The sequence below is a fragment of the Aythya ferina genome (genome assembly GCF_964211825.1).
Source record: "Aythya ferina genome assembly, chromosome: 1".
In the NCBI taxonomy this organism is placed as follows: domain Eukaryota; kingdom Metazoa; phylum Chordata; class Aves; order Anseriformes; family Anatidae; genus Aythya; species Aythya ferina.
In genome coordinates, this window is record NC_140296.1 from 185,891,906 (window position 1) to 185,907,152 (window position 15,247).

A 15,247-nucleotide genomic window follows, 5' to 3' on the forward strand; every position below is an offset into this window, starting at 1 on the left:
TGCCTTCTCCTTTAGACGTGCTCAGAGACCAATGAGGAGGGTACTGCAGGGGAGCTCACAGAAATCCAGGCTGGTTTTCAGCCAGATGGGCAGCAGGAAACAAAGTGCATCCTTTGGGGGTGGATCCATTCCAGAAATTGCCTGGTGGCAGAATTAACAGGGAAAAAAGGCAGCCATGGAAGGGTAGCGCTGCTGCTGGTTTCCACAGGTGCTTTTCGTTGCCATCCTGTGGTGTAGCGAGTTCTCTCCTCACCCGTGCCTCCATCTCTGATAAAATCAGTAAGCAAGCCGAATTAACACCAGCAGGTAACTACAGAACGTTTCACACAGACCTTGGTTATACTTCATACGGACCACACCATAAAAAAAGAGATGATTCTTGCCATTTATGTCTCATGGTGGCTTGCTTCTGTGCTGGGCCAGTATCTTGCAGTACCATAAAGTTTTTACAAATACTGCATTCAACTGAGAGAGAGCATTGCAGACAGACTTCGGATTTTCCATGATACGGAGGAGGGAGTTTCCTACACTTTGCCCAGTTCTTTTCCTTTTCCTGAAGAAATATCTGGAGTTGTATCTTCCTCGGAAGATTTATTTTATCCTGTGCCTCCTTGTTCTTAACATATCTGCAGAAAGCAAAGACCAAAATGGAAATACTAACGACTCTGTTCCAGTAAAGGAAAATCATCCCAAAGCACAGCCGTTAAATAAAGATCACCGAGGAAAAGGAAACAGGTCCCTTGCTTTTATTTCTGAACTATTAAGTACAACTTAATGTTTTAAACGCTGAAACAGATTTCAGGATTTTTAGAAAGCTCACTTTGGAGAGCAACAAAAGTATGGTGAAATCCTTGGTGTGTTAAAAGATGAAAGTAACTACTGGGCACTGTTTAATAGAGAAAAAATAAGATTTTAGTGAAATTTATTTATTTATTTATTTAGTCTGGCGTTGTCTGTTGAAATGTGTTCTTTATGTTCCCATGTTCCACAGCAGGCATCTGATAACATTATTGTGTAGCCATGGATGCAGTGCAGCCTCCTTATCATTTCGTCTTCTGCCCCGTCGGTTCTTTCCATGGGGTTGTCCCTGCATCATTCACTGCTGCATTCCTACATCACAGAGTTTATTTTCAGTATGTTTCAGGTTGCTTAGGCAAATAGCTCAGGTAAATGAAGGCGTGGAAATATCTCCTGGAAGAGAGCAAGCAGGACTTCTGAAAAAGTTGAAATAGGGAAAGAAATGCGTGTTGGATAAGATTACCCTTAAAATATTTCTGAAATCTTTGGCATATGGAAAGCACACAGCTTTTATAACTGTGTATGTGTGTGTGTGTGTGTGTGTACACAGTGCCTTAGGAAACACCCTTAGAGATGCATTTATCCTCCAGTGGTGTCCCATACATCTTCCTAATTCCTCCATCCTCCATGTAGTAATGGAGAACTTTATGTAAAACTGTCATATAAAAATACATAGCTTCTCACTCTGTTATTAGCACTGAAGGTATTGCTTCAAATAACGACCACATCCTCTGTGGGTGTAATTATTCTTTTATGGTAGTTACATTATTTAACAAGTTTCTTATCACAGTCCTCAGGAAAATATTGTTCGTGATTCTTTCAAAGATACATACGGCCACAAAGATAAAGAGCTGTAAGAGCTGAAGCTTTCTGTCTTCATCTTTATTAGATTTTCTATCTCGTTCATCCTTACGGCATTTTGATAATATCCAGGCTAACTGGAGTAGATCCCTTGGACGTGGAAAGGAAAAAAAATACAGGCACTGGGGATTTCACGAGAGTTGGGTAAAGCTTTAAGTAAAGGAAGTCTCCCTCCCTCCCTCCCTCCCTCCCTTCTTTTCCAACATTTCTGCTCTCTCTGAATTTCTCTTTACTTCTGCTTTTTTTTTTTAAGATCCCTGTTTTGAGGAACAATCAAGACATACTAATAATGTCCCAAATCCATCCTGCTTTGTTATTGAAGTGGATTTTGTGGTACTTTTAGTACTTTGATAGTAACATCAGACAACACAATATGTTTTTAGCCCTATTTTCTTTCTTAAAGTTTCTAATTCTGTGCACTTCTAGTCTGATGTGTAATCTCTAAACCATGCAGCCAAGGCGATGGGTCTGAATGAGGTTATAAATGTTAAAAGTCACTGAGGAATAATAATTGTATTCTCTTCAATTTTCCATTCCTGTTGCTTTCTGTCCCAAACGGAGCCTGCCCAGCGGTTAACGCTCCAGAGGCGTGCCAACAGAACCCATCTGCACTGACAAGGAGATCAGGGCCAGAGTTTGGTGATGGCACGGCAGTCTGCCCTACAGGCCTGATGTCGTCATTTTTGTCACAGCTCTTTCGGATGCCTTTTCTCAGTGTGGCTTCGAAGCTCTCAGTACCACAGTATCCCTGAATCGTGGCCTGCCTCTAAAAGCTGCGTTAGAGGAGGCAGTGGCAGAGGCACGTGCACCGTTAAAGGACCAACCCCAAAACCTGCTGCTGCAGACAGCGTGCGTTCCCACCAACCCCAAATACCGTGCCCCAGTATCAATGTGGCAGCCTGCAGCTGGGAAGGGCTGCTTTTATTTAGCTAAATAACATTTTTTTTTTAATCAAAATTAGCCCTCAGAGTTATAAAACGATACATAACAGATCCTGATGTTGCTAGGCACTGATTCAGGTTTCCTTTCTGCCATCTTTATGCCTGTAGTTGTCTCATTATGAAAATGTTTTTTATCATATTTCTCCATTTACTACATGGTTCAGGAATCTGTGTTAAGGCAGTATTAATCCATGTTTTTTTTTCTCTCCCTTCCCCTATTTTCAGGTCATTGGAATACTGGATGTGTTCACACCAGACGTAACACTGGAGAAATTTAATGACTTGTAAGTTTTGAGTTGTTTTTTTTGTTTGGGAGCAGGGGAGTGTTGCTTGTTTGGAGGACTGGTTGTTTGCATTTTTTAATAATGGGGAATTCCAAACCCGTTGCTTCATGGCTTTTTCTGAATCCCATCTTAATACAACTGTTACATGCATCTTCAGAATCGGTAGGTTTTCAGACTATCGTTAGAACCAGCCATCTGTTTTATCTGGTGCATGATACTTCTGTGAGGCCTTAGTAAATCCCAGTTTGATGGATTGCCTAACCCACTTTTTAAGAGCTGATTTTGTACCCTCAGGCCCAGACTGATCAAATGATGGAACCATTCTTAACCAAGCAAACAGTCTGAAAATCATGCCTGCTACATAGCGTATCTCCAGTGTGGTCCATCCTAACTCTAGAATTAATTCAAAACTGCTGTTGCTGCTGAATTTTTTTTGGTGAATATCCGAGCTCTGCTCTGTTGTGCTCCCTGTGTGGTTTCCTTTTGCTGATTTTACGGCCTCTTACATCCAGCTGAGGGTGGTCTGCACTCCCTCCTGACTAACCCCATAGGCCCAAATGATCCAAGCAGGACATGATATAGATCATTGCTAGCACCAGGCATGTACGTCCCTCTGATGTCTCCCTTTTGGCAGCATTGCAGACACCAGATATGTAGTGTGTGTATGGATCCTGCTGCAGTTCTTGTGAATCCAAGTCAGTACAGAAACAGTGGTCAGAAACCCCCTTGGGCTTAACGGAGATTTCATGTTACATTTGTAGAACCGTGGTGGACTTCTTCAAACGTACCTACATTTTAAAAACTGCCCTGCATATTTGTATGCTAATAGAGAAAGCTACCTGACAGGAAGAAGAGGAAAATGAAGCACAGAAAACATGGACTAGCTGTTCATACCTTTACGCCACCGTTGAGCCAAAAAAGATGTTGTCCATGTTGCCTGTAGTGCTAACTTATTACATAACATATATAATAAAATCCACATGTCTATGATTAGCATTCAAGGACTGGGTTTGAAATGTGACCCTAAAATCATCCTGCAAGTTTTGGAGGTGCAAGTCAAGTAGGTGGGACACATTTATGGCTAAAACTACAACCTAGGACAACATTTACTTTCAGGATTTCTGGCAAGCTGTCAGAGATGCGCAGGGCTAGATGGGTGTACATCTGAAACAAAAGCGGAGAAACAGCTTTTGTGAACTAAAGCTCAGATGAGTTATTTGAGGGAAACTTTCCTTTTGCTGACTAGCCATGAGATGCTATCTGTGGCCTGTTGTGTAAAGATCAAGTTCAAGCTGATTTGTGGGTAGAGGCAGCAGAAGTAAGGTAGGTGGTTTCACCAGAGCGAGCCCCCAGGTCTGATCTTATCTGAGACCTTGGGTTTCTCAGCTAACTTCTAGCCCTCCTCTCCAGAGGGGAGCATGCTCCTACTCTGCCTGCTGCTCTATCACCTGCCCCTGTGCTCTACCACTTAGTATAATGATAATTAAAGACAAATCCCATCTCCTTTATGAAGGAACAGTTAAGTTTCCCTTTCCCTGCTCATGCTTGTGTTGATTTTCCTTCAGATTCAGAAGATCAGCTGACTGATGTAGTTTACAAAACCAGAGATGCATGAATCTTCACCAATGGCAGTCCTACTGGGCAGCTGCTTTTCAGCCTCTTTAACTGTATTCCTTGCATTGTCTGCTCTTGTGTCACACAAAATGTGCCAGAGCAGTTGCTCCTCCTCGTGGTGTAAGAATTTGGGGGTTTTAATTGGAACTGCAGGGAACTTAAACGTGTTAGGCATCAAGTTCACACTGAAGTGAATTGTTAACCAAGCGCCTAACCTTTTAAGATTATTTGAGGACTTCAGGATTGTAAATACGTATTTAATAATAAAAATAAGTTTGCCAAATTTTAAGTAGAAGACAAAGTGTTCAAGTGAGCTCCTAATGTTTTATCCTATTGTTGTTCTATTCCAATACATTGCGCATAAATTATTACTAAAGTTTGAGTTTACAACCTCAGGTAGGAATGGATTTTCCCTCCCTTAATTTTGTTTCTCTGCCATTTCTCAATTTGACTGTTACAGACTTGAAATCATCAAATTGTAAACTTAGCACGTTGTGTGTGTGTAAAAATTGTCTTATTTGCCCTTCCCACCCTGTTCTTTACAGTGCTGGGTGGTTATATATTGTGGTGAACTTTGTCTGTTTACATAAATCATTATCCATCCAGAGCCCTGGGATGTGTGCAGGTGATAACAGGCTAGTAAAATCCTAATGAATGTTGAAGGTCACTACCGGTAGTAAAAGACATGTAGATAATTATTTATTTCTCTCATCTCACCTCCTTCTACCTCTGTTTTTTTTTTCTGTAACACTCACTAATGTCTTTTTCTGGCTCATTTCAAATATTCATGACCTCTGGGAAAATGAATTTAATAAATATGAGGTGGGGGGAGATCCAAATATGCTTTCAACATCCAAGAACATCAACAAAGCAGAGGTCAAACTCAGTTTTCTAGGTTACTGGGTCTGTTGATAAGCATCTTGTGGGTTGTGCTTGAAGAGAGAGAAAAAATTTCATTCTCTTCTCCATATTTGCTATGTCCTATGTAATTACTGAATCAAATTGCACATATTTCCTGTCCAAACAGTAGCAAATCTGTCTGTGAATGCTTGGGTTGGGAGCCTGATGCCTGATCCCCAGAGTCTTGGGGAAAAAGGTTTGGTACCTAGGGAAGGTTCAAAATACTATCTGTAAGTCCAAGTGTCCCACCTGCCTTTGACATTATATTCATTATCATTTTTGTTTATAGTTATAGTTCTAATACAGTAAAAGAAGTTTTTGAGCGGGTTGAAAAGTAGAAATCAAAAGAATTACCGTTCCTGTATTTTAACCAGAGGAAACCCATTTAAGTCTACATAGTAAAACTTGTCTCCAAGAAACAACGATTACATCTAACCCTTCTCTTGATGAAAATGTGTCTGCCTTACTTCATACTATGAAGGAAACTGGTGATTTATCCTCTGGTGCCAGATGTGACTGGCTTTGCCTCTGTCCAGACCTGACTTTAAGGATAGACTCTGAACGAGTTTCCTACAAGCAGTGCAAAGAAGAGGTTTGTACCCTAAGGGAAGACTAGCGGTGAAGGGCCGCCGTGACATTCACAAGCTTTCTGATGCTGCTGTCCCTCACCAATATGAAGTACCAACAATAGAGGAGGTTGTGATCCTAGATGAAAATTAATCTCTGTTACATCTGACCTCATCTATTAGAGTGAACCATCTAGGCAGTTTGGTTGCCCCCTGATAGTGAGATAGATAACGTCGTGTGTGAATGTCCTAGTTTTCTGCACAGATATCTCTGAAGTATCATGTGGCTCTTGATTAGGTGCCTTTTATCTAGTTCAGTGTCTGTACTCTCCTTGCAACTAGCAACTTTCCATAACCACTGACAGGGTTGTGCGATACCTCCTCATGACAGTCTTAAAGATAAAAACTGAGAAACGTGGAGGGCCTGGGGGGAAGGTGGTAGAATTGTTTGGTAAACAGCATGATCTATAATTTAATATTGTCACTGAACTATAACGTGCAATTATACCTCAGTTTATTTGACTGAGTTATTCTGTCCTTTTTTTCTTTCCTTCTTTCTTTTTTAGCTACCTTGTCATGCCATTTATGGGAACAGACTTAAGTAAGATAATGAAGCATGAGAAACTAACTGAAGACCGAATCCAGTTCCTTGTGTATCAGATGTTAAAAGGCTTAAAGGTTTGCCACTTTTATTTTCATTTCACAATCTATTTTCCTAGTAAACCATTATGGAGAGCTATAAATACTTATCATTTGATAGCAGGATAACATTTATCTTGCCTGATTTCGTACAAGTATTTACATTGTGTAGCAATTGTTTTGTGATAATAAGTGTTATCTGGTGGGGCTGGTTTTGGTTTTGTTTTTTTTTGTGTGTGTGTGTAATTTTTTTTTTTTTTTTTTTTTTGTGCATTTATGTTTGTTTGTTTTGGTTTGTTTGTTTGTTTTTTTTGTTTGTTTGTTTTCAACCAAAAAGAAAAGATCTGGGGTAGTCATTCAAGGTCTGTAATACATTGATCCAGGATGACCACGACTGCTTTATTTCCATAAACCAGAAAATCCTGTTGTGACTTTTAGTTTCCTTCTCCCCCAGTAGGTGATTGTGGTGCTGCTTTGCCACACCTCTTTCTGTGGCTGGTTGGAGAGTACAGAGTCTGCAAATGAAACAGCTGTAGAGTTCAGAGACAGGTCTTCTCTTGACTTGAGACAAGCCAAACTTAATATCCTGTTGGCTAGAAATGGTAGATCAGAGTAGATCACTGCTATAAGTGTTATCTGTTAGTTGTATATTCAAATTCCTTTCTGAGCAAGAAACAAGAATTCCAACAACAAGAATTCAGAATTTAGGTGAGGTGTTGCTCTTGTAAATCCCTTGACCTAGCTTTGCTGGCTGCAGCCAGGTGCTCCCACAGTGACAGCCATTTAATTCCCTTTGCAGTTCTGGAGACAAGGCCATAGAATGGCTCTGTCTAGGATTGAATGTGGTTCCTTTGATTGTTCCTTGCACGATACAGTTTTTATTTTATGGTCCTTCAACACACATGGGCAGACTTTCCTCTGCACGTGTACGAAGCTAAGTGGAGTAAGCGTGCTGGAAGGGGAGTTGTGCTCAATAGGGATGTGCTTGCACAGTGGAAATCCAGCAATGGTTTTGATGCAGGAAAGCGTGTCACATCAGCCAGGATGCTGATTTGTCCAGATCTGTGTTGGTATTGCCAAACGCCATTTAAATAAATAATACTGCAGGACAGCATGCTGTTCCTGAGCGAGATCAGGAACAGTGTACGCAAAATTCCTTTGTATCTCTGTGCTGAACAGATAAAGAAGGACAAGTAAATTGTTTTATTCTCATCAGAACATTTAGTAAATACATTTAGTTCTTGACTCCTGTGTTAGTCATTTCTCCTTCACCCTACCTACAGTTTTATGTTCTTCATTCAGTAGATTTTCACTGATACAGCCTTTTACGTATACTAAGCAATTACCTTCTTTATCCGACCATTTGGCATTTAAATGTTGTAAATCCATTCTACAAACACAAACTAAAGCCAGGTTTAGAGAAATTGGCAAATTCACCTCTGATCCAGGCTTTGAACCTGCAGCAGCCTGGTCTCAGCAGCTGTATTACATCTTCTGTTAGCAGTGGTTCACCTGAATATTTTGTGTCTTTTCCAATCCCTATCTCACATTTTTGAAGAGCACAACTGCTAAACTCTTATGTTTTGTTATTCCATATCACAAAGCAAACATTTGAGAACGGTCTACATCTGTTCCATTTGGTTTCTTCTTGCACCAATTCATCCAGCCCCAGGAATACACCTAGCTGGAAATATCTTTAAGAAATTATTCGGTAAGAATGCTCCAGGGCTTTTTACTTCAGAGAGATTCTTGCAGCATGGCCTGTGCTAGGAAGTGGGTTAAGCGGAAAACAGTACTGCTAGTATACATTAGAAAAAGAAAATGGGTCAGTAACTTGACTTCTAATGCTTCTTTTAACAATATCAGTTAGTTGGCTGTCTAAGAAAGGATCTGACAATATTTTGCATGTAAATCTTTTTCAGGTCTAATGTTTCTGAATCAAAGACAGCCCACCTGTGTTTACTTTGGTTGCTTGCTTTGGAGGCGGGTGGAAACAAAGCATGTGCTCGGTGCTCGGCTGAGGCATTGTAGAGGAAAATACTTGCAACACCTGGGAAGGAGGAATATGCAATTCTGTAGATCTTTGTTGTAAAACTATTTCAACATCCCACCCAAGCTTAGCCTCTGGTTTCATAATGTGTATTGTTTTTCTGCACATTTTTTCTTTGATGGACTCTCTTTTGGCAGGGGGTGGTGGTGATAGAGCTGTTAACTTCAATATGCATTTGTCCCTTCTGTGAAGTACTTGGATACGCTTGCAACTTGGAAGGGCTTTTGTCATTTTTTTTGTTTGACAGAAAAGCTTCGTATTGTTAAAGAATGCAGAAGGCAAGCTGAAAATAAATGTCCTTGCGTAGGTGGAATGGGACTGGAGTTTTCAGCTCTTGCAATCTTGGGTCCCTTTTCTGCTGGAATGCCAGTTGGGTTCGTGTTCTTCGAGGTCTGAGGGTGTGGGTGGCAGTCGTGTTTCTTTATTTGCACACTGTTTGAGAATGAAAGGACAGCTCTTGGGCTGCACAAACACCTTTTCAAGCTTCTTTTGCCATATTCATGATAATAGTTACCTCCTCTAGTTCTCTCCTTTTGTTATCCCTATTTGCTGTCTTTAGTTTTGTGTTCTTCTTCCAGCTTCACCATTTTCCCTTCTCCCCCCTCACCCATTTCCTCTTCGGTTTTAATTTCCCTGCCAAGTCACTCCTCAGTTTCATTTTGCATGCTGCCTAGAATACTTCTTCCTGAGTCTTTTCTAATTCCCTTTTGATTAGATTTTTATTTTCTGTAGATATTACATATGCAGACAAGAATGCTTAGAATTTTGACAACTGTTGGATTGCTTCCTAGATATCGAGGATTTATGAATGCTACCAAAAATTGTCTTTAGGATTATGCACAAAGCTCCTGTGTTCCAGGGCACTTTGCACATGCTAAACTGGATTCTCGAATCAAATATTGTTCAGGTAGAATGGTAATAACACTGTGAAGGGTGTGTCTGCTATGGTCCAAGTGCTTTTACGGCACGAGCAGTGAATAATCTGGCAACAAATGGATAACAGTAAGAAAAATCAGCAAGAATAGGATCCCGTTTCATAAGGCTGTTAAATAGAAATGGAAAATTTTCTGAGCTAAGACTAACATAGTTCCAGTGCTGTTACCTACCAGCAGATAATAAAATGCAGTTAAAAATACTGCTAAAGAAACATTGCAGCTTAATGCCAGTTTTCAAAAAGCTAACACTTACAAAAAGCCCTATTTCACATAATCTCAGTAGTCTTGTATAAAGAGAAGTGTTTGGAAAATATATGGGTTCTCCCCAAAGTGTTAACATGACTTCTGGTGCTGTGACCACTCATAAAACCTTCAGTGGGGTGAGAACACCAACAAAACCGTGCTATTGCCCCAGAACTTTAACAAAAACTCAAAAGGGTGCAATCCTAATTCCTGTTTCTACACGGTATGTTCTCATGTGCAGAAATTTCTGGGTCTGCTGGTTATTTCTTTACTGTGTACAGTCATACCAGCAAAAATAGCCTGTAGAACATTAGCATCTGCTCTAGAAAATCAGGAGGCTTCCGTACAAAGACATTGAGATGATTTAGGATGCAAGTAGTCATTGTGATAGCTTTGATAAAGATAGGTATTGGCAGAAGATGCCAGCGTTTTATCCATTTGTTGGGAGCCTAACTACTTACAGATTGGTTTCTTTATATATATATAATTGTATTCTCTCTGTACAGCTGACAAACTTCCTCTTTTTGCATCTGCTTCCTCCCATCCTGATGCACTTCATGCCCATCCATGACAGAAATAGGGTTTTGCAGTTCTTCATTTGCTGCAGTGGTTTTACAGCCTGTGCTCTGGGGAGCAGTTCCGTGCTCTCAGCCCCTTGTGGTCGCCCCAGGAAATCCTGTGAAGCACTTTGGCAGTTCCGAGGGGTGATGTTAAGGCTTGCCTGTTCTGCAAGGAACAGGCAGAAGAAATTGATCTACCCTATACTGCTAATGTAAAGTGCTGAATCTAGGATTTTGGGCAGCCAGGGGACAGAAAGCATTTCAGAAAAGACTTGGGCAGGGCAGTTAGCTTTGTGCCCTTGTCACAGTCTTAGCTGTATGGGTACCGTTGTCATTTGTAGGTAAAGGGAAGGGATTTTTTCCTCTGTTTGGGAAAAAGTTTGGGCTGCCTGGAGAAGACAAGGCTTGGAGCACCTCTTACCAATGTTCTTATGTATCTGGTGGGGGGAGGTAAAGGAGGCAGAGCTAGACTCTTCTCACTGGTACCTAGTGAAGGTACCACAAGGTGAAACACAGCGAATGAATGCCTTTTTTGCTTCAGTCTTCACTGCTAAGATCAGCCCTCGGGAATCTCAGACCCAGGAGACAGGAGGGGAAGTCCGGAGAAAGGAGGATTTTCCCTTGGTCAAAGAGGATCAGGTCAGAGATCATTTAAGCAATCTTGACGTCCACAAATCCATGGGCCCCGATGGAATGCACCCATGGGTGCTGAAGGAGTTGGCCTGTTATTGTCAGGCCACTCTCCATCATCTTTAAAAGGTTGTGGAGAACAGGAGAGGTGCCTGAGGACTGGAAGAAAGCCAACATTACGCCAGTCTTCAAAAAGTGCAAGGAGGAGGACCCCAGCAGCTACAGGCCAGTCAGCCTCACCTCCATCCCTGGAAAGGTGATGGAACAGCTCATCCCGGAGTCATCTCCAAGCATGTGGAGGATAACAAGGTGATCAGGAGTAGTCAGCATGGCTTCGCAAAGGGGAAATCATGCTTAACCCATGTGATAGCCTTCTGGGTCCTGCAGCAGGGGAGGAATAACCCCAAGCACCAGTACAGACTGGGGGCTGACTGGTGGACAGCAGCTCTGCAGAGAGGGACCTGGGAGTCCTGGTGGACAGCAGGCTGACCATGAGCCAGCAGTGTGCCCTTGTGGCCAAGAAGGCCAATGGGATCCTGGACTGCATTCAGAAGAGTGTTGCCAGCAGGTCAAGGGAGGTGATCTTCCCCCTGGTGATCTACTCAGCCCTGGTGAGGCCTCCCCTGGAGTACTGTGTCCAGTTCTGGGCTCCCCAGTACAAGGGGGCCATGGAGTTCCTGGAGCTAGTCCAGAGGAGGGCTACTAAGATGATTAGGGGCCGGGAGCACCTGTCGTATGAGGACAGGCTGAGAGAGCTGGGCCTGTTTAGTCTGGAAAAGAGAAGACTGAGGGGAGACCTCATCAATGTGTATTAACATCTAGGGGGAGGGTGTCAAGAGGATGGAGCCAGTCTCTTTTCAGTTGTGCCCAGCATCAAGACAAGAGGCAATGGGTGCAAACTGAAGCACAGGAGGTTCCGGCTCAATATGAGGGGACACTTCTTTACTGTGAGGGTGACAGGGCACTGGGACAGGCTGCCCAGAGAGGCTGTGGAGTCTCCTTCTCTGGAGACATTCAGAACCCACCTGGATGCCATCCTACGCAAGGTGCTCAGGGTGATCCTGCTTGGCAGAGGGGTTGAACTTGATGATCTTCAGACGTCCTTCATCCATTCTGTGATTCTGCAATACCAAAAATTACATTACAAAAATTAAAATGCTGTTTTAATTACATGAATACTGCAGCTAAAAAATCTGTGTAAGGAACTAAATTTTTTATAATTTCAGATTACTTTAGCATTATGAAAAAGTACTCTCCCCACTCCCCAGGCAACTTCTTAAGGTCAGAACCTAATTAACTAAAAAATTATTATTTTTTTTTTACAGTATATTCACTCCTCAGGCATAATTCACAGGGTAAGTGGAAACAATATGAAATATGTTTATGTTCTGACAATGTGACTGCAGTTTGTGTATAAGCACAGTCTTAAGTCTGCCTGAACTTAAATTTATAGTGTTTAAGTTTGATTGTGCCTTAGGTTTCTTGTTCAGTAGAAACAAAAGGTTGTGTGGCTACATCAGCACAAGTTGGGCACTTTAAGCTGGACATGGAAGCAGTGCAAATTGCCAGAATAAAGCAATAAATTGATTTTTTCATTTCTGTAGTGGCTGTGATCATGAACTAACTTTACAGTTGCTTAAAAATTTTCCAAGCTCTCTCTGGATGATACTTAAGTTCTCAGTTCCATTGCAGCTCTTTGCGCCTTTGTTTCTCTCCAAAGTCCCTCTGACCTTAAAGCATTTGTACAAAACAGCTGGATGACTTAAAAAATTCAGAGAAAAGATTCCTCTGAAAGTCTTGTTTAGATTAGATCTTGTTCAGGGGGGTGGAACTAGGTGATCTTTAAGGTCCCTTCCAACCCAAGCCACTCTCTGATTCTCTGGTCTTGTCCTAATGTGGGACTAACTAAATGTTTGCAAAAGCTGAGGGAGAAATTATTTCTGATTTTTTCTTCCTGTTTATAACTGTGAATATATAAGTCACTGATATTGGAAGGACTTCTTAGTCATTGAGACATTGCCCTTTGTTGCTAAACTTAGAAGTACACTTCTTGTACATCATTAGAAGTCTCTCCAGTAGTTAAAGAGGCATAAGGCATTTTTTTTCGATGTTGTAGTCACCATTCAATGGACATTTTTTGCTAGGAAATTCATTTTCTCACAGAAGACAGTACAGGCTCTTACGTAGAATCCTGTTTGATTCCATCAGTACTTGTCCTAGGTATAGCAGGGTATGTGTGGAGTCTTTTAAAGTATACTTTCATATTCAGTGTGTATAATCCAGAGATAGCGGAGGAAATGTATTTTACTTCATCTCTGTATACATGAATCCTTAACTTTCTGGTGTCATTATTAAATGCAGCAAATTTATGTCCAAACCTGATGCACGTTAAGATGAATGAGGTTTTTTACTGACAAGTATTTTCTAGGTTTCTAACTACTAAACAAAAAAAAAAAAAAAAAGAAAAGAAAAAAAAGCTGATTTGTCTGGGGGGAGAACACAAGGGAAAAAATCTTATTCATATTCAGGTTTGTGTGTTTGCTTCTGTTATTTATTACATTTAGTTTTCTAATTCAGATTTAAAAGATTGTTTTTCATGTTGCTGTTCTAAATAATTGTAGGAAAGCCACTTAGCCTAAATGAAATAAATACTTTTAAAGTATGCTTTATTCTATTTACTGTAAAAGAAATAAATAACATCCATTTCAAATGTGATTACAGGATCTAAAGCCGGGAAACCTGGCAGTGAATGAAGACTGTGAATTGAAGGTAGGATATGTTTATTTGAAAAAAGTAGCCAAATGTATCAGAAAAACACCCCAGAATACACTGAGGGCAACAGCTATAGAAGTGCTAGCCAGTTTCAGTGGTAGATAAGGATTTCAGTCCGCAAGCTCAGAGGAGTCATGGAGAAGGGAAGAGAGATCAGATGGACAGTGGTAAACAAAAGTGACTGGAGACTGATCTTTGTAAATATTTTCCCATTTGTCTGACGTCAGTCGCCACAAGAATAATTATTTGAGAAATAAATCCCTGAACACTGAGAAACTATTAGCCTCCATTTGTATGTCCTTGACTGAAGTCAGTGTATGTTTCATACAACTGGCAGAGCTGGTGATCAGTTCTGAGATCCGTACAGAGCCAAGCACAAGGAGTGGCTGTACCACAAATCAGAAATGTTGTGCGGGATGTCAGAGCTGAAAACTTCAAGTCCAGGTAGGGTGCCCTGAGAAATTAGTACACAGAGTTAACAGGGAAGAGCTAAGAATTGATGCCAGGATGTACAGAGGATTGCTGGTAAGGAAGTCAGTGCCACAGGCTTTATTCGTGGTGTGGTTCGAGGGATTGGTGGCTTCAGTCCTTCCAGCTGGGTGACAAACAGTGTGAGAACTGAAACTGAACTTCTTCTGGTTTGGCGTTTATGTGGCAGTCCACACAGTAGCTGTGGGCCCATGCAAGTGCGTGGGTGTAGCTGTAGTAGTCAGCCTTGTCGAGAAAGAATCGTGTCATGGTTACAGCCTTATAAGAGCTGTGATGGAGAACTATTTTTATGACACGTTGCAGCTAATCACTTCAGAGAGGCATAGGAGGAATCAAATAGTGCTCGCTGTGAACAAGAACATTGCATTTCTTAGAATGTGATTCCTTCTGCACTGTTAAAACTGACAGAATCAATTGCATGTAGACTACAATGTATTTCATAGAAGGAATACACCAGTTTTGATTTTGCTCTTAATTGAAGTAGTAAGAAAAAAAAATCATTGAAGGGAGACAGTTACTCATTCATCTTCCTGTAGTTCAGCTATTAACTTTTTTGCTGGTACACTGCAAGACAGGTTCACTTTATGGCATATCTTCTATTACCTGGTTGCTGCTTATCTGGAGTGGGGGAAGTGTTGGCATAGACCATGCCTCCCTTTGGCTTCCACCTGCCTGGGCTTTCATCCAGAGCTGGTGGAAGGATGGTGCACGCCCCCACCCATTCACTCCCAGTATGGAAAGCTGGCATGCTCTCCTGGAGACTGGGACTGTAGCACCCATTTTGGAAGGTGCCTGTCCTGCCACTCCTGCTGAATCTTCCTTGGAAGTGTTCTCAGTAAATTCCATTTGACTAATAATTCTTCTGAATGTTTGTCACCTCAAGCCTCCTTCTAAATCATCGAACTAAAATACTGAACCTGAACTGTTCTGATTTTATTACTCAGGTTCTTCTCTGTGTTGGAAAT

At 41.3% G+C, this 15,247-nt stretch overlaps 1 protein-coding gene across 3 annotated transcripts in view; it reads left to right on the top strand.

The window, feature by feature from the left end:
- The window catches only part of MAPK12 (mitogen-activated protein kinase 12), a 34,770-nt gene that overhangs the window by 7,045 nt on the left and 12,478 nt on the right, over window positions 1–15,247 (top strand). For all 3 annotated transcript variants that reach the window (XR_014688849.1, XR_014688850.1, XM_084507101.1), the window contains exons 3-6: window positions 2,826–2,884; window positions 6,531–6,642; window positions 12,347–12,376; window positions 13,743–13,790. Coding sequence is in view for 1 of the 3 variants with exons in the window: in XM_084507101.1 (XP_084363227.1) it covers window positions 2,826–2,884; window positions 6,531–6,642; window positions 12,347–12,376; window positions 13,743–13,790 (249 nt within the window). In the remaining 2 variants the exon portion in view is untranslated. The remainder of the gene's footprint in view (window positions 1–2,825; window positions 2,885–6,530; window positions 6,643–12,346; window positions 12,377–13,742; window positions 13,791–15,247) is intronic.